This window comes from Plecotus auritus, assembly GCF_963455305.1.
Source record: "Plecotus auritus genome assembly, chromosome: 12".
NCBI classification, from domain to species: domain Eukaryota; kingdom Metazoa; phylum Chordata; class Mammalia; order Chiroptera; family Vespertilionidae; genus Plecotus; species Plecotus auritus.
This window is the reverse complement of record NC_137778.1, coordinates 28,538,487-28,557,863: the sequence shown is the minus strand read 5'-3', so window position 1 is coordinate 28,557,863 and position 19,377 is coordinate 28,538,487. Positions and strand designations below refer to the sequence as shown.

The 19,377-nt window shown below is 48.9% G+C and overlaps 1 protein-coding gene across 1 annotated transcript in view; it reads right to left on the bottom strand.

Annotated features, from left to right (window-relative positions):
* IQGAP3 (IQ motif containing GTPase activating protein 3) overlaps positions 1 to 14,783 on the bottom strand; it is a gene marked incomplete at its 5' end in the record, with an annotated part of 40,104 nt that extends 25,321 nt beyond the window's left edge. The window contains 15 exon segments of the mRNA XM_080647817.1: positions 666 to 823; positions 2,174 to 2,337; positions 3,245 to 3,332; positions 3,844 to 4,007; positions 4,480 to 4,558; positions 5,026 to 5,204; positions 5,409 to 5,522; positions 5,614 to 5,681; positions 6,845 to 6,921; positions 7,526 to 7,603; positions 8,235 to 8,391; positions 9,631 to 9,718; positions 14,537 to 14,584; positions 14,587 to 14,613; positions 14,756 to 14,783. Coding sequence (XP_080503943.1) covers positions 666 to 823; positions 2,174 to 2,337; positions 3,245 to 3,332; positions 3,844 to 4,007; positions 4,480 to 4,558; positions 5,026 to 5,204; positions 5,409 to 5,522; positions 5,614 to 5,681; positions 6,845 to 6,921; positions 7,526 to 7,603; positions 8,235 to 8,391; positions 9,631 to 9,718; positions 14,537 to 14,584; positions 14,587 to 14,613; positions 14,756 to 14,783 — 1,517 coding nt within the window.
* Between the last annotated feature and the right edge of the window lie 4,594 nt (positions 14,784 to 19,377).

The following is a 19,377-nucleotide window of genomic DNA, read 5'->3' as shown; positions in this document are numbered from 1 at the left end:
CCTCCTGCATGCTCCCACACTGGGGATCGAGCCCTGACTGGGAATTGAACTGTGACCTCCTGGTTCACAGGTTGATGCTCAACCACTGAGCCACTTCTGCTGAGCTGGCCTCGGCGACTCCATCTCCCACCATTCTCCTGTGCTCACTCTACTCTGCCAGAAGGCTTCCTGCTGTGCTCTGGATACACCAGGTACACTTCTGGGGCCTGTGCCCGATAGTCTCACTTATGCCCTGTAGGTCCCTCTCTTACCAAGGAGGCCTCCCATAACCACACTATGTGAAACAGACAAACTCCCCCTCCCACATCCCCACCTTTACCCCCAGTGTCCTGTTTCACTCTCACCACAGCTCTTCTCTTCCAGTCATCTGACGTGTTTGTTTTTTGTCTGTCTCCCCTACTAACACGTTAATTTGAGGAAAGCAAAACTTCGTTTTGTTCACTATCGTTTCCTAGCACGTAGAACAGTATCTGGCACATGAGCAGGTACTCAAATCTTTGCGATGCAAGAGTGACTCAGTGGAGGAAAGGGGAATGACTGTGCCCCCACCCACTCCTGGGAAGAACAGGCCGTCATGCAGAAAGCTAGTCCCCAAGTAGAACTTGGCGTCTTGGCTCCACTCCCTCCATTCCCTCCCTCTCAACATGGGGCTGACCCTTTCTCACCGCTGAGCATTCTCGCCTTCCACCTCAGCCAGGCCCGTGGCGGGGTTCACCAGGCTGCTCCAGAAGCCGCTGGCATCCCTGGCCCCTAGGGCCTGGTTAATCAGGACCACGGCTGAGAGCATCTCCACAGCCACGAAGAGCTCCTCCTGGCCAAGCTCCTACAACAGGGGGAGGGCTGGTGAAGGCTGGGGGCCCACCTGCCATCCTGCCCCCAAGACTCTGCTATATCCCAGTCTCTATCCCCACACCCCATTCACTAACACTCATACTTAATATCTGAGAATGCTGACCATGTGCTCAATGTATAAGTATTTTACACATATTACATTTAATTTTCATAACAAGCCATGAGGTAGGTATCACTAATGTCCCCATTTCACCGATGAGCCCATAATCAAGTAGTGTAAGTTAACCCAGCTGCCTGATTCCAGAGCCCACACTCAACTGGTGAGCTCTACCAGCTCCGCTCCCTTCTACACATGAAGAACTGCACTGAGACCCGGGCACACAGACAGGAAGACACGGTGGGCACCTCCACCCTGCACCACACACCCCAAAGGCCCTGGCCCACTTCCCTGCCCAGGCCTCCTCCTTTTTAAACATCTGCTTATGCTCTTCCCTCTGTCTGGAGCACCCCTCCTGTCCTCTACAAACAGAATATTGTGAATAATAATAATAATAATAACAGCCAACGCTCATTCCGAAGCACATATTAACTCATGAAATATATCATTGTCCCCATTTACTATATGGTCACGAGGCTGGAAGTAGCAGAGCTAGATGGAAGTCAGGCAGCCTGGCTTGAAAGTCCGCAACCTTAGTCACTATGCTTGCCCTTAGTCCTTATTTGATGCTCGGGCTATAGTCTCCTGTGCTGAGGCTGTGCCCTTCCTGAGAGTCAAGCCTGGAGTCGATGCTCTATAAAAGCCTGCAGGGGGGTGGGTATGATTCTCTTCCTCTTCCAGGAAGCCTTCCCAGACTTACTAGCTCTGCTCGCTCCATTTCCCTGGTCTGAAGTCCTATTCCACTTACATCATCTACGCTTCCCTCCCATCTACTCTTTCCTGTCTCTGCCTAGACCCTCTAACAAACTGCGAAGAGCCTATCACCTAGGGAAGGGCCCTATCACCCTGCTGTCAGAGCAGCTACATGGACTGGGGTGAAGTGGGCAGCAGAACTGTTAAAAGCACGAGCTGCCAGTACACTCAGCTTAGCATTCATTCTGCACTGCCAGTTACACCTGTGTCGGCAAGTTACTTACCTCTGCACCTCAGTTTCCTCATCTCTAAAGTGGAAATAATACTTACCTTATAGGTTTCTTTGAAGGATTAAATGAGTATGTAAAACAGTTTTTGCTCAGTGTAACTATTATACTATACTCGGGGGGCAAGCCTGGTCACCCTCCTTCCTCCCCTAATCTCTACTAGCCCCTAAGAGTACCCTCAGAGGGTGCTCTGGACTGACTGCCTGATCCCTGCAGCAGCAAGACCCACATTTCTGGGGCTTACCCCCTGCTGCTGCCGCTGGAGCACGGCCAGCTCCTGCTGGTACATAGCCGAGGCAAAGGCATACACAGGAGGCAGCTGGGCTTCAGGGCACATCAGCTCCTTCACAGTGTCAGCTGCCACCCCCTTCTGGATGGCTTTGTTGATCCTCCGCACAGCCTGGAGCACTGCAGGGAGGAACAAGAGAGCTGCACAGGCTGGCCTTTCAGAGCCGTTTCTACTCTCCTGGCCAATTAGGTTCTGCTGGGGATCTCTGAGCGGTAATGGCTTTGTAACTACTCTTAAGACCTATTCTGCTAGGTTCAAAATGTGTTTTTAAAGGTTCGGGAGGGATGGGGGCTGGATCACTTTAAGAAGAGGCTCTGGAAAAAGCAATATGTGAGAACTAGAAGTTGAGTAGCTCAGCAGGTAACACGGAGTGGTTGTCATGGCAGAGGTGAGTCCTTTAGGTGGTGAGCATAAGACTGACAGGAGGCTATGAGCATAACGAAAATGAGGTTAGTCCAAGGGTTCCAGGGTGGATCAAATCTTGATGACAAAACAGAGGAATAAAAAACCAGCTCCAAGGTGGAGCCATCTGGGCTGTAAAGGGCAGGCGCAAGCAAAAAAGGAGGCATGGTGCATCAATGTAGTTTTAGCTTTCAAACACCGGGACTTATGGGCACTGGCATGAAGGAGCACACAAGCTACTGGGGAGAAATAAGGATACAAAAACACCCACAGTGCATTGCTGTCATTGCATCTGAGAGATCACTGCATTTCAGGAGGCAAAGGAACTATAGCAAGTTGAAACTGTCAAAATAAACGGGACGTGCTTAGAAGGTTGCCTACCCTAGGAGGACAGCCTGGTGCAGTACTGCCATTATGTCGAAGGCCTTAATGAACTCATCTGTAGTGTCCCTCCCTGCAGCCAGGAATAGGGCACACTATGTGAGAGAAGAGAGAAGTGCCTTGCCAGGATGGAAAACCAGGCAGCAGGTTGCCCTGTGCTACACAGAAACTGGCAAAGGGTTAGATTCTCTTCCAAGAGCCTGTGATACATCCAGGCCAGACCTCAGCCTGGAGAGGACTTACTGGCTTGTTCTTGATCGCCCTTCACGTTGGCAGCAGCCACACCAGCTTGAATCTCCTCCTTTTCCAGAAGCCCCACCAGGCCCAGCTCCTGGAAAAGGAAGAGATGCAGTAGAAAGAGTCCTCCAGGAGCCATGAACACGCTTTAGGAGCTGTCAGCATGAGCTCCAATCCACCCAGTCACCCACCATCAATGCCACTGCTCCCAAATGGTAGACTAGCCTGGCCCACCCATCCCTATTAACCCATCTCTAACCTCTGGCAATTTATTACCCAGCAAACATCTGAAATAACAACACAAATATAGTGTCAGGGAGAAAGTCAACAGCATTGACAATGAGAGTACTAAATTGGGGTTCCAATTCAGCAATTGGGGAGCCTAACACTACCTATTAAATTGCCCCTAGGTCCCCTAGTCACTTGGAGATTATCAGAGAACAGAACCTGATCAGGCTAGTCCATTAAGCTTTGGGGTGACTTAACCATTTAAACATGTAGTCAGCACTTACTGGATACAAAGAATTGACAGAGGTGATACCTAAGTATGAGGCCCTCCCCACCCTACAGTCAGAGGAAGTAGCAGGTGATAGACAAATCCTGACCTGTGCTTTCTGCTCTCTGTCTGAGCTCAGCTGGTCCAAGTACCAGTCTGCAAAATCTCTCCTCACTCCTTGCAGGGTCAGGACAGGGTCTTGAAGGGCCTCAAGTAAGGCCTCAGGGCTCTGCCGTTCCAGGGCATCATCAACAACTTCTAGAGCCCCATGGACTGAAAAGACAAGACTCCATAATGGACAGTGTGGGAAAGCCCCCTGCCACCATCCCCAGCCCAGCCCTGTCCTTTTCCTGCTGGCCCAGTTACCCCCACTCCTGCTCCCTGAGTTCCTGGGGCCCAACTAATCCAGCCCAAAATCTGCAGCTTGATCTGCACAGCTTTTCCATGTCCCCACCCCAGACCTTGAGCCCACCCCACCTGCCCTGATCTTCTCTTCCCCATCCCCTCCTTGAAGGACCCCATGGTCCTCTCTATGAATCTTCATTCCAACAGAAGCCCCCTTGACAGATGCTGATAGCGGTAAAGTATAGCACACACTGCCTTGACTCTGATCTTTCCCTGAGATGAGAGTTGGTCCCTGTGAGGCCATAGGGCCTTCTGGCCTGACAACCATCCCCAAACCTCCGAATGCAGGAGCTCACCCTGAGAGCATTTCCCTACGGCCCTCCTGGCCTATCTCTCTTACCATTGACACGGTTGATGTTGCCCTGGATTTCCGCCTGAGTTAGGTAGCAGTCATAGATGTCCTGGCTTTCTCCATCATCCTGCAAATACTACACTGAAAGGGGAACCTGGGAAAGCCGATTCCAATTTCTCCTCCTCCTTCCTCCCTGTCTATACCTATTTCTTCTTCTGGGGGCCTTCCCAAGGCCTAAAGTCAACCTGGTAGGGAGGGATCTGGGGAAATTGTGGGGTCCAGCCCTCTGGCACTGACACAGTTAAGTCAAACCAACCTTTGGAATCCCCAGCCCAATCTCATTCAGTTCTACATTCCACAGAGTCTCTCTCAGCCCTCACTGAAGATCTATCTCCCCCCTCACTTCTCCTATCTTATCTTCTGAATTCTCATTATTCTCCCAAGTTCCTCTCCTATTTCTCTGAAATAACTGACAAGTTAGTTTCTCTAAGTAACTTTGGAACCTAGAAACAGAACATACAGGAGTCCTGGTTTCACTCAGGTTTTCTAAGCCACCCAGCTTTTTAGCCCCTGCATTCCAAGGTTCCTCCTTACGCAGTTCCTGGCATTGGCAGCCTTCTCCATCTTGGCCTGGGCCAGCAGCTCCTGGTAGATGACTGCCAAAGGCTCTCGAAGATTCCCCAGCAGAGCACAGGGATTCTGCAAGGCAGCCAGGGTGTCCTCGACCACCCCTCGCTCCACTGCCTCATTGATAGCAAGAACAGCTGCATGGACTGGTAGGGGGCACGGAATCAAGGTCAGGAGGCCAGAACACACCCAGCCCAGCTGCAAGCTACTCTGACATCATCCCTTTTCCATCCACAAAGGCCAGGCAAACCAGGATGAGAGGTATCCAGAATCCACCCGAGAGCTGTGAGGCTCAGAGTCCTCCCATTCTCACTGAGCCTACCCTTAGCCGAGCAGAGCCCAGTCCCTACCTGCAGCCTCATCCACTGAGAGCTCATTGGCCAGGATGCCCCCGATTTTGCTGAAGGCAGGCAGCTGAAGGCCATATTTGGCAAGTTCAGAGGCCATGTTGCTGAGTTCCTCAGCTGCAATGATACCACAGGTGTCCTTCTTCAGGCCCGGAACCCCCAGGAGCTGGCCCAGAACCATGGTGGTTGGGGAAGGAACTGGGCTTACCTGTGAATTTCACTTTCCCATATAGATCATGGATCTGAGGGGCCAATCCCAGCCGGAAGAGAAAGAGACTGGGAAAGAATGGAAAGCATTGGAGACTATTCATTTTGACATGCTGCCCATATGGGCTTGCAGGAGACCTGGAGATGAAGACCACTCAATGCTTGCCCTCAAGTCACCCCCAATCCACAGGAAGAGATTGTTGGAAGTCAGCCCAAGGCAAGTGCTATAAAAGATTAACAAGATGCTGTGGAGATCTGGGGATTGGGAATGCTTCACAGATAAGGGCACATTGCAATAGCGGGTCACCGGATGGAGATGGAGAGTGGGAAGAGCATAACGAAGAGACCCATTGAGTTAAGGCACAGAGGCTTGAAAGGACATGGGAAATGAAGTCAGGAAGCGATGACAGGCGGGACACAGGCAATGGCCAATCACGTTCTATGATTTAGCCAACTGGTTGCTGATGGCAACTGTGTAAAGAGCCAAACAGCCTTCACCATTCACACCAAGTTGCTCTTTTTTTTTTTTTAATATATTTTATTGATATTTTACAGAGAGGAAGGGAGAGGGATAGAGAGCTAGAAACATCGATGAGAGAGAAACATCGATCAGCCACCTCCTGCACACCTCCCACTGGGGATGTGCCTGCAACCAAGGTACATGCCCTTGACCGGAATCGAACCCAGGACCCTTCAGTCCACAGGCCGACGTTCTATCCACTGAGCCAAACTGGTTTCGGCCACACCAAGTTGCTCTTGATGGGTCATGTGTCACCAGCTGAAGGCCTTTCCCTGGAGGCTCTTTTCCTTCACCCACACAGGTCATGCATAAGTGTCCCACAAACATGCACATGAACCTAAACACAAACATACAGATCTAAAACCTTACTCTCCTGAGATGTGCTCCCTATGGTCTACCCTCCATCCTTCCTGCTACAGCATTTGTTGCTGTCAGTTGTTGGTTGCATCCACCTAGAGCCGTGGTCGGCAAACTGTGGCTCACGAACCACATGCGGCTCTTTGGCCCCATGAGTGTGGCTCTTCCACAAAATACCATGGCCTGGGCAAGTCTATTTTGAAGAAGTGGCATTAGAAGAAGTTTAAGTTTAAAAAATTTGGCTCTCAAAAGAAATTTCAATCGTTGTACTGTTGATATTTGGCTCTGTTGACTAATGAGTTTGCCGACCACTGACCTAGAGCAACCAGGTTGACAGAAGTTTGAGGTCTCTCACCTGAGTGCATGGATGCAGTAGACCACTCGGGGCATGTTCTTCTTGTCATAGATGTCCGTGGTCTCTGGGAAGAATGTCTGGAGGGGAAACTAGCAGTTACTGCTACTGGGGACCTTTGAGCACCACCAGATATGGAGAGAGGGGGCTGAGGAAGGGGTCTTCCTCTCCAACCTGGGTGTGTGCTCCTTTGTTGCCTGGGGCTTCTAGGTCAGTCTCCCCAACCATTAACAGCCAGCCCAGTGTAAAAGGCAACAGTGACACATACTAAGCCAAGACCCAGTCACAGACACACAGCCCCAAGGAACTTAAAGTCTTAGATTAAGTTAGTTTAGAAAACACATGGAGACTGGCCAACACAACTCAGTGGTTGAGCATCAACCTATGAACCAGGAGATCACGGTTGGATTCCTGGTTAGGGCGCATGCCCAGATTGTGGGCTCGATCCCCAGAAGGGGGTGCGCAGGAGGCAGCCTATCAACGATTCTCTCATCATTGATGTTTCTATCTCTCTCCTTCTCCCTTCCTCTCTGAAATCAATAAAAATATATTTTAAAAAGAAAACACATGGAGATGAAGGCTAAAGGGCCCCAGGGAGATAAAGTGTATATGCATGGTGTGGGTTGGGGGAGAGGGGTCTGGTGAATAGTAAAGATGAACCCCAATCTTGAGGCCCAGTGTTACCGAAGGCAGACCGATGTGGGCTATTGCAGAGAGCCAAAAATTGATGTTGTCTGTGTGACGGAAATGCAAGCCAGTTGCCTGAAAGGGAAAAAAGAGAAGAGAATCCATTTCCACAGTTGTCAGAGTTCCCTATGAGCAGAGCTCAGACCACGCTTGGAGATTCAAGTGGCTGGAAGAGCCAGTGGTCCCTGCCCCATCTTCCCACACAGAGAAACACGCAGCAACAGAAATCACTAGGAAAGGATGACCCAGAGGGATATTTGAGAAGGACGGCACAGGGGTGGGATTAACGATCTTGTAAGGCTTCCTAGAAAAGGGGAGTGCAGAACTGGGATGGGAAGGAGGCAGGTTGGGCTAGCCAGGGCATGGGAAGGAGCACTGTGCCCAGGAAGTACCTTCAGGTGGCAAAGTCCACCAGCCTCTGACTGTACACAAACTGCAAGCAGAAAAGTCTTCCTGGAAATTCTCATACTAGGGGCTATCTCAAAGCCCAGCCATCAAGTGTCCCTTGCTAAGGATGACGTACTCTGCCTGACTGGGAGACGTCAACTGATACCTGTTGTCCCAGTGCAATGGTTAGTAGCACTCTTTTCATCCTCAAAAGTATCCAGGTTTGGACAATAAGTTATATGGTCACTCTACTCTCACAGCTTTAAGAAGGAGCAATTTGAGGGGAACAAGGTAGAAGGCGGAGACCTCTCTTCCTCACCTGGTACCGCAGTTGCTCCATATCATAGATCTTCTTCAAGGGAACCACAGAGGGTGCAAAACGGTGGCCCAGCTTGGCCAGCAGCACTCCATTCCGGAGGTTCTCCTCCAGCTCCACGGGGGGAGGAAGCTCCTCCTTCAGGCAGGCCTCCATCCAGCTGAGAGCACAAGAGCGCGAGAGCACCTTCTCACCCGCTCTGAGTTCATACTCTTTGCATATGACTCAGCAATCATGCTCCTTGATATTTACCCAAAGTAGTTGAAACTTATGTCCACATAAAAACCTGTGCACGGATGTTTATAACAGTTTTAATCATAATTATCCAAACTTGTAAGCAACCAAGATGTCCTTCATTAGGGGTATGGATTAATAAACTGGTACTTCCAGACAATGAAGTAGTATTCATCGATAATAAGAAAAGAGCTATCAAGTCATGAAAAGACATGGAGGAATCTTAAATGCATATCCTATATAATAAAACGGTAATACGCAAATTGATGGTGGAACGATCAGAAGGACCGCTCGACCAGTCACTATGAGGCACACTGACCACCTCCAGTACAGAGGGGTGACCCGCAGCGGGGGTGAAGCTGGCGAGCGGGCGGGAACAGCGGACCTCTCGGTCCCTTCCCCCGGCCGTCAGGCTCCGATTGCCCCATTGCCTGATTGCCCGATGGCGAACGAACGGAGAACTGGGAGTGGGTGGTGGCAGGGGGCAGGGCCGGCTGCGGGTAGCCAGGAAGATGGCCCTGATCGCAGGCCAGGCTTAGGGACCATACCCGCATACAAATTTCATGCGCCGGGCCTCTAGTTACTGAATAAAAGAAGCCAATTTGAAAAGGCTTCATACTATATGATTACAAGAATATGAGATTCTGGAAAAGGCAAAACTATGGAGACAATAAAATGATCAGTGGTTACTAGGGGTTAAAAAGGAGGGAGAGGCAAATAGGTGGAACACAGAGGACTTTTAAGGCAGTGAAAGAATTCTGTATGATACCATAATGGTGGATACATGCCATTATATATTTGTCCAAACCCATAGAATATACAACACCAACAGTAAGTCCTAATGGGTCTTAATGGGTCTTATGGGTGATAATGATGTGTCAGTATAGGTGCATCAATTGTAACAAATGTACCACTCTTGTGGGGGATGTTGATAATGGGGTATGTGTGGGGGCAGGAGGTATATGGGAAATCTCTGTATCTTCCTCTCAGTTTTACTGTGAACTGAAAACTGCTCAAAAATAATAGTCTTTTAAAAAAAGATGCTGTTTCAACTCTCCCTTTCCCACAGAATGGACTCTTGTCCTTTTGCATTTGCTTTGGGGGCAGGGTCTGGGGTGGGCAGGGTAGGAAAGGGAGACCAGAAAGAGGCAGTCCCTCTGCTCACCGCTTGGCTTCCTCCAGCCGGCACAGGTACTGATAGGCAACGTTCTGCCGCCTCTGCTCATCCATCTCCTCAGCTGTGAGGCGTTCATCTGAGGAGTGAAGGGAAGGCCAATGAAGGGAGCATTACATAGAGGGCCATGGCAGTGAAGCTTCTTCTCAGTAGACTTTCTTAAGCAACTCTGCTCAGAGACCAGAAGCATCTCCCAAATATGTTTCCCATTTCCCAGGACAACCCAACTCCAATCTTCTGCTCCCATCCAGTAAAGCTATTCTAGTCAGCACCCTGCAGAAGGGTGGCCCTTGAACCCTGTATCAGGGGGATCTGTCCTGTATCGGAGGCGTTCTTCCCATTTCTCGTCAATCTTTCTAACCTCCTCCTTCCCAAGTCTACATGGACCTTCTCTCAGGACCTCCCAGCTGGGATATCCAGATCCCTCCTTGGCTGGCAAATTAGCTTCTTATTTTATCCCTAATTAATTCTCAGTTCTCCAAGAACTGACTTGTGTCATCCTCCTTAAGTACTCTTCCTGAGGCTAGGTTAACAGAACCAACTAGGGCTCATGATTCAATGGCCATTCATTCACTCAGTCATTCAATGCCTCCTAGATGTCAGTCACTAGGCTAGTGGACCACTACTCTCAAGAATACAGATATATGCCCTAACCAGTTTGGTTCAGTGGATAGAGCGTCGGCCTGCGGACTAAAGGGTCCCAGGTTCGATTCCGGTCAAGGGCATGTACCTTGGTTGCGGGCACATCCCCAGTAGGGGGTGTGCAGGAGGCAGCTGATCGATGTTTCTCTCTCATCGATGTTTCTAACTCTCTATCCCTCTCCCTTCCTCTCTGTAAAAAATCAATAAAATATATTTTTAAAAAAAGAATACAGATATAATTATCAGAACAGAACAACATGTAAGTAAAAAACCTCCAACCTAATGTGTTAAGTGTGATTATAGCCCATGCATAGTTTATACAGGCAGCAGAGGAAGCAAAGGATTCTACCTATGAGTAAAATCTTAAATAATGAACAGGTAAAAAGGGGGAAAAGGCAGTTCAACAGAGAGAACCATGTGAAAAAAGGCCATTCACTTGGGATTAAGTGGAAGGACAAAAATTTTTAAAAGATCACAAAGGTATCTTTATTCTCCTTTTTGGTACAGGTCACCTGAGGAGGAAATAATCTCCAGGCTAAATAAAATGCAGACAATACTCTGACCCCCAAACTTAAGAATAGGGGCTCCCTTAAATGAGATAGCATTCATAGTCTGCCTTAGCCACAGCCTTCCTTTACCCTTCTCCTTCCTTCTCTCCCCCATCCCTCTGGTCTCCTTAGAGAAGACAATACAAAATTAGATATAATGTCTTTTCAATATATCCTATATAATAAAAGCCTAACATGCTAAGTGTCTGGTCGTCTGGTAGGCCATTCAACCAATCAAAGCGTAATCCTATCAAATAAAAGAGTAATATGCAAATTAACCATCACTCTGCTATACCCACAAGCCACGCCCACCAGCCAATCAGGAGTGAATATGCAAATAAACCCAACCAAGATGGCTACCGCCACAGAGAGCAGGAGGGAGGCTTGGGTTTCCCCGGCAATGGAGGAAGCCAAGCTTTCCGCCTGCCCTTGCCAGCCTAGACCTCCACTCAAGGCTACAAAGTTTCAATTATAGAAGATACATAAACCCAAACAGAAATGGCGGCAGCCACGGACCTGGAAAGAGCAGGAGGCTAGGGTTGCCCACGGCGATGGAGGAAGCCAAGCTTTCCGCACACCCTGGCCAGCCCAGACCTCCGCTTAAGGCTACAAAGTTTCAATTATAGAAGATACGTAAATTCCAACAGAAATGGCTGCCGCCACCGAGCAAGCAGAAGGCTTGGCTCCGCTCCAGGCTACAAAGTTTCAATTGTAGAAGATAAATAAACCCCAGATACCAGGGCCTCCGGTTGGGTCGTCAGGGGACATGGCCGGCCTGCAAACCACCACAGGCTCCTCGCCCAGGCTGCCCCACACACCAAGGGAACCCCCACCCTGATCCGGGACACCCTTCAGGGCAAACCAGCTGGCCCCCACCCGTGCACCAGGCCTCTATCCTATCTAATAAAAGAGTAATATGCAGATTGACCATCACTCCAACACACAAGATGGCTGCCCCCATGTGGACACAAGATGGCCACCACAAGATGGACAGCAGAGGAGGGCAGTTGGGAGGGACCATGCCTGCAAGGGAGGGCAGTTGGGGGTGATCAGTCCAGCAGGGGAGGGCAGTTGGGAGGGACCAGGCCTGCAAGGGAGGGCAGTTAGGGGTGATCAGGCCTGCAGGGAAAGGCAGTTGGGGGAGACCAGGTCTGTAGGGAAGGGCAGTTAGGGGTGACCAGGCCTGTAGGGGAGGGCAGTTAGGGGTGACCAGGCCTGCAGGGGAGGGCAGTTAGGGGCAAACAGGCTGGCAGGGGAGCAGTTAGGCATCAATCAGGCTGGCAGGGGAGTGGTTAGGGGGTGATCAGGCTGGCAGGCAGAAGTGGTTAGGGGCAATCAGGAAGGCAGCAGGCAAGCAGTTGGGAGCCAGCAGTCCTGGATTGTGAGAGGGATGTCCGACTGCCCGTTTAGGCCCAATCCCACCAGGATCGGGCTTAAACGGGCAGTTGGACATCCCTCGAGGGGTCCCAGACTGGAGAGGGTGCAGGCTGGGCTGAGGGACACGCGCCCCCCCCCCCCCCCGTGCATGAATTTCGTGCACTGGGCCTCTAGTATGCTAATAATATGCTAAGGCTGCTAGACTGCTTCCTATGATGTGTACCAACCACAAGTGGGCAGTCAACCAGTTGCTGTGACATCCACTGACCACCAGGGGGCAGACGCTCTGACTGGTAGGTTAACTTACTGCTGGGGTCCAGCCCATTGGGACTGAGTGAGTTAGGCCAGACACGCCCTGGAGCCCTCCCATGGTTCCTCCCCGGCTGGCCAACCTCCCGCGTCCCTCCCTAGTGCACCAGTGGGGTCCCTCAGCCTGGCCTGAGCCCTCTTGTAATCCGGGCTGAGGGACTCCCTCCTCCCCCGAGTGCACAAATTTCGTGCGCTGGGCCTCTAGTATATATATTTTAATGATTTCAGAAAGGAAGGGAGAGGGAAACAGAAACATCAAGGATGAGAATCATCGATTGGCTGCCTCCTGCACGCCCCCCATTGGGACCAAGGCAGAAACCACCAGGCACTTGCCCTGACCAGGAATCAAACTGTCAAACTGTGACTTCCTGCTTCACAGGTCAAAGCTCAACCACTGAGCCACACCTGCTGGGCTCAATCTGTCTTTGATTCAGCACCTAATGTCATTCCCACTCTTTATCATATTTCTTCTCTATATTGTATATCCTGCAATGATTTGGGAGAGGGGCAGGGCTTATTTGAATTGGCAGTTAAGCAAGTTAAAACACACACACATGTTCAAATTTGAAAGCACTGGCCAACTGCAGGAAATCCATGAGTTCCTCCAATGGGGTGTATAAGAAATAAGTGTTGGTTGCTATGCATGAAAATAAACCAGTAAGTGAATGATATCACCTCAGAGTTATGAATCGAGTACTATGAGACATGGGCAGGGCTTCGTACATGCACACACAGAGTCTAAATATATATATATATATATATATATATATATATATATATATATATATATATATGTATCAGTCTTCCTGCCCTACTCATTTCTGGAGCTAGCTTTACTTCAACAGATTGGTGGACATGGGCTTTGTATTTTGAATCCCAATGGAGAGGAAGAAGGAAATGTTGCCTTTTATTCAGAAGGTCTGCTGGAAACCTTTCTGCTGCCCCATCCTTCAAAACAGTGTTTTTGAAAGTGTGGTTCATGGACTAACTGTCCAGACCTACTGGAGCTAAAGCTCTGGAATAGAGCTCATGAATTTGTGTTTTAAACAAGCTCCCCAGATAATTCTGACACCCTAAAGTTTGATAGACATTGTCTCGAAGAGGCATAAAAAAATCAAGGAGCCCCTATGGGGTTAAAAAAAAAACACAAAAAACTTTCCTCCCACTTTCTAAGTCCTTCTGGCTGGGCTAATAATCAAATTAACATAAGACAGATTAACAGGAGAAATTTCTTATGGATGTACATGCCATAAGAATGAGACCCAAGGAGGCATGGGGCAGTTGAGACTTATATGCCATTCTCAACAGAGGAGACGGAGGCAGGGGTCTGGGATTGCAAACGGAAATTAGATAAGTCACAGGTAGATGAAAAAGAGCAAACATGTGGTAAACAAATTCTTGCTAGGCCACCCAGAAACAAGGGCACACAGAGGGGAGTTCAACAAATAGGCTTTACTGGATTTCTCCCTGTCTATCACCTTTAGTTTATATATTAAGCAAGTTTTTCTGAATTCTTTAAGTGGGTAAGGAGAGAGGGTCATAGGTTCTTTCTGAGTCTTGTGTTTCTTAATAACTAGCTTAAAATCAATATCCCAAAAGGCATATTTTAGGGTGGCAAAACTAGCCTCCCTCACCTCTCCCCCCTCATCCTCCCCCTCCCCGCCCCAGCGTCCAGTCCCCTAGCAGCGCTTAACAAGCAGCGCAGCAATCAGTAACTGCTGAATTGTAAGGTGCCATCCAGACCACCTACCTACATCTTCTCAAGATGTAGGAGCCCTAGAATTTGGGAATAAGGGAGAAAACCCTTTGTAAGCACAGAAGTCGGGGAAGTTTTGCTGCTCAGAGCTTCATTCCTGCCCGCAGGAGTCTGGACTCAGTGCTCCCTCCCCACTGAACACAGTCCCGTCGGCCTTGGACTGATAGACCCCGCGCCCAGCCCCGCCCCAACCTCTCCCAGGGCCACGGAGTCCCCGATAGGGCACACCACCGCGGGGCCCTCCTCGGCCACTTCTGACACTCACAGACCGCCCGGCCAGGGCCCGCTCCTCTCCCTTCCATGTTTTTCCTTCTCCAGGTTTGAATCTCCCGCCGCCCGCCACTGCACCTCACCGTCACCACGGTCCCACCGAACACTTCCGGTATGCGCGTAGGGAACACTGGGATTTGTAGTTCTAGGTTGCAGAGGCGCGCCACCAGGTGGGGAGGACAAGAGTACCCTTGTGCTCCCCTCCCAGCGGTACCTGGGTTGCTGCTCCTCCAGGGCTCCATAGTTGCTAAACCATCTTAAGTAGCCCCTACCCTTGCCCTCGCCTTTATTATTTCATCCCAGTATTTCCATTAACCTCGCTCTGCTTCCTCTAGTATTCTTTGGTCCCACTAACTTGATGACCTGCTTGGGTGGTGTGGATGCACAGATAAATAAGCACAGTAAATGCCCTAAAGAAGCTTGCTGTTCTGGAATGAGTGATAAACATACAGTCAAATTAATTAGAGGTCAGTGATACACAAAGGTTAAGAGTTAATTGCTGTAATGAAGAGCCGTGAAGGATAGGAAGACTTCCTTGAGGTGACAGCTGATTTGGGTTGAAAAGTTAACAAGGATTTAACAGACTGAGGAATTTCAGTCAATGGAAACGGCATGTGCAAAAGCAAGGAGGTGAGTTCAGGAAATTAAAATCGGTTCAGTTTTATGGGAGAACAAAGCTCAGCCGGGGAGATGCAGAAAATAAGCCAGGAGAGGCACAGAACCAGATCCTGCAGGCCCTTGGGCACCATGGTCTGGGAGCAGTCATGTGCCAAAAAACACTTTAGACATAGCTCAGAGCCAGATTTATATTTTACAAAGATTTGCAGAAGAGGCTTGAAGGGGAGTGAGGCTAGGGACAGAGACCAATTGGGAGTTTATTGCAACAGCACAGGTGAGAGAAAATAAGGGTCTGAACAAATAAAAACAATTATAACTACAACTATACTGAAAAAAGGTTTTGTTAGTTTTTTTGTTTTTGTTTTTGTATATTACCATCTGGGATTTCTCCTCTTGCCCTTCTCCCCATGCTGCGTTCAAGCAGCTAGGCAGCCTAGGTTCAGAGTCTCAGGGGAGAAATGTGAAGCAAAAAATAATAATAATAACAAGCTATCCAAACCTTCAGAGAAACAGAGGAGATTCAGGGCTGAGACAAAATCGTTTGGGATATGGGGGTTTGAAGAGAGTGAGTATTCCCTGAGACCAGAAGGGCTTCCCCTGTGCCCTCCACCACCAGCACCGGGGGGAAGCAGGGAGATGTTGGTGGCTCCTGGTGATAGAGATCCCACTCCCTGCTTCCTGGGAAGGACTGGAGGAGCATAGGACCCTGAGAAGGAACAGTTGCATAACCAGCCAGGCAGCTATGCCTTTAGACTGTTGTGCAGAAATTACCCAACCCAGCCAGAAAGGAAGTACCTAGAAGACTTGCTCCCTCTTCTGGTTGTGATGAGGTCCCTGAGCCTGAAAGGCCAGGTAGATGAGAAGAAAGGAGATGTCAGCAAATAGGTGGCCAAAGACCAAATGGGCCTCCCCTCTTAAGTCTTAGCACCCATACTTCCCCTAACTTGGACTCTACCTTGGGAGAGAGGAGGCGGCAAACCAAACTGACTCACATTGTTTCCACCACCCCAGTGGAATAGGAGCTTGAAAGAGGAACTAAGTAGAGATGTAGTCTCAAATACCAGAGTTATAGACCATCACATTAATATGCATTGAGTGCTTATTATAGGTTGGTACTATATTTAGCACCATTTTATAAGTACCATCTTATTTGATCTTCACAGTATAGATGAGGAAACCGAGGCTTAGAACTGTCACAGTTAAAAACTGGTAGAGCCAAGATTCAAACTCAGTCCAACACTAAGCTTGAGTTCTTTTTCTTTTTCAAATTCATTTATTTTTTATTGTTTTTTTATTGATTGATTTTTTTAAAGAGAGAAACAGTGATTTGTTGTTCCACTTATTTATGCATTCATTGGTTGATTCTTTTTTTTTTAATATATTTTATTGATATTTTACAGAGAGGAAGGGAGAGGGATAGAGAGCTAGAAACATCGATCAGCTGCCTCCTGCACACCTCCCACTAGGGATGTGCCCGCAACCAAGGTACATGCCCTTGACCGGAATCGAACCCGGGACCCTTCAGTCCGCAGGCCGATGCTCTATCCACTGAGCCAAACCGGTTTCGGCTCATTGGTTGATTCTTGTATGTGCCCTGACTGGGGATCGAACTCACAACCTTGGCATACTGGGATGATGCTCTAATCAACTGAGCTACCCAGCCACAGCCTCCAAGCTTGAGTTCTTAATCACTATATACTATACCACTTTCAAGGCTATGGCTATGAGAGTGCAGAGGAGAGGGTACACTGGAGAGAGGTTTCAGAAGTAGAACCAATATGGTTGAGAGCTAGAAGAGAGGGGGGAGTTGTGAGTTTCTACCATGTTTCCAGCTTGGAGACCAGGAGCATAGCATGGGTAGATTGAGGAACTAGGAATTTTGCTTGGACAAGCTAAATTGAGAGGTATACAATTAGAAATTATTAGTTTATCAGCGGTGTTAAAATCAGAGGGGTGAATAAAATGTTTGTGGAAACGTATATAAAGGGAGAAAAGAGCAAAGGGCAGAGTGTTGGGGAACACTGGCATTTAAGAGGTGGACAGAGAGCCCAGAAAAGGAGACAGAGAAGTTGTCAAAGCAGGAGAAAGAGAGTCAGGGACACAGAAGCCAAGTGAGGAGAGAGCTGCAAAGATATGTCAGGTACAGCGGGAAATCAAACAAGAAAATGATTCCAGAAAATAGTCACTAGATCAGCCTTGGGCAAACTACAGCCCGCAGGCCGGATCCGGCTGTTCTATCCGGTTCTCTTGCTCTCCTCTCCGCTCCTTTACTTTGAATTTATATTAGTTCACACAAACACTCCATCCATGCTTTTGTTCCGGCCCTCCGGTCCAGTTTAAGAACCCATTGTGGCCCTCGAGTCAAAAAGTTTGCCCAGCCGAAACCGGTTTGGCTCAGTGGATAGAGCATCAGCCTGTGGACTGAAAGGTCCCAGGTTCAATTCCGGTCAAGGGCATGTACCTTGGTTGCGGGCACATCCCCAGTAGGAGGTGTGCAGGAGGCAGCTGATCGATGTTTCTCTCTCATCGATGTTTCTAACTCTCTATCTCTCTCCCTTCCTCTCTGTAAAAAAAAACCCAATAAAATATTTAAAAAAAAAAAAAAAGTTTGCCCACCCCTGCACTAGATCATTCAGAGATCTAGAGAACCTTGGTGAGAGCAGTTTTGCTCTCTGTCCCCTTCCTGGATCACCCTCTCTCCTTAAGGGAAGCCTGTGAAGGCAACCACAGACCGAGCTGCACATTTGGTTCTGGCCGGGCTGTGATGGTTCTGAAGGCCCAGCCCTGGGGCAGAAGCTGCAGGCAGCTGGGAGAGCTTGCCTCTGGCATGGCACAGCAGGCACTCAGCAAAGGCTGACAGGCAAATACAGGTGAGCCCAACAATTTCCTTATAACTTTGTTTCTGGCAAAGCCCTAACTACTTAAAAGAGGCCTTTCCCCAAGAAAATGAGGACATTTGCTTTCTGATGCAGGCACCTTGGTGAATTAGGGGAGTAGGTTCCCATTGTCCTGGGGCCTGCTGTCCTCTCATTAAGCAGAACGTGGAGGTTTCAGATCATTGGAGCTGGGAAAAGGAGTCTGGGGATAGGAAGGCTATTCTCATCTCCAGGCCTTTTCTAACCATCAACCTTTCACCCTGTTCCCAACTGTGAAACTACCACTCAGAAGTCGTGTGCTAAGTGTGTGTGTGAGTCCGTGTGTGTATGTGTGAAAGGGTTCCCTTCTGGGACAGCTCAAGCCTTATTAAATCTTGTAGTCATAGTTAGTGGAAACGACCCTTGGCTAATTAGCCCAGAGTCAGAAAACCTGAGGTCTAATCCCAACTGCATGACTGCTTTGTGACCTCAGCCAAGTCACACCTGCTCTCTGAGCCTGGTCCCCTCCTCTGAAATGAGGGTCTGGAATAGATAGATGATCTTTGAAGTTGTAACTAGTAACAAGCCCATGATGCTTTGATTCATTGCTTCAAGTGAGAGACTTGAGGGTGTCTCTGCAGGTGGGCAGGAAGGGCAATGAAATTCAAGTTTCTGTGCCCAAGCACCAGCAGGGTTCAGCACTAAGATAGGGTACCTAAGCTGTCAATCAAAGAATTCCCTAGGAGTGGAGGGCGGTACTTGGTTGTCTGGTAACTCGAGGGAGCTCTGAGCAAGGAGCTAGGGGATGTAACCCAAGCCAGAGGGACCATTCCAGAAAGCCAGCTTCAGAGAAGATCGAAAGAGGTAAGGCGTCTTATGGCTGGGACCCAAAAACCTGGTGAGGATAGCCAGGAATGCCTCAGGGATGAAGGCCTTGAAGAGGCAGATTTCCTAGGTGTTCTTAGGAGCAGGAGAAATTTATTTTAAAAGAGAGAGAATAGAGAGACAGAATCCTCATGCCTGGAAGTTGGCTCCTTGCCAATTCAGTAGTCTCTTCAGCTTTGTGACCCCAGTGCCTTTTATGGCTCCTGGCACATAGCAGGAGGTCACTGAATATTCACTGAACTGACTTGAGATTAGACAGCGGGAACACCTAGATTGTGAGTGGATGGGTGTATGTGGAGGCACAGGATGAAGAGATGATGGAGGAGAGGTCCTGTGTGTATTCAGTTCATTCGTCCATTCATTTATGGTATTCATTCACTAAACATTTTTATTATACTAAAATATGTATAACATAAAATTTATAGTTTTAAACCATTATAAGTGGCATTAAGTATACTCATATTGTGCAACCATCAGA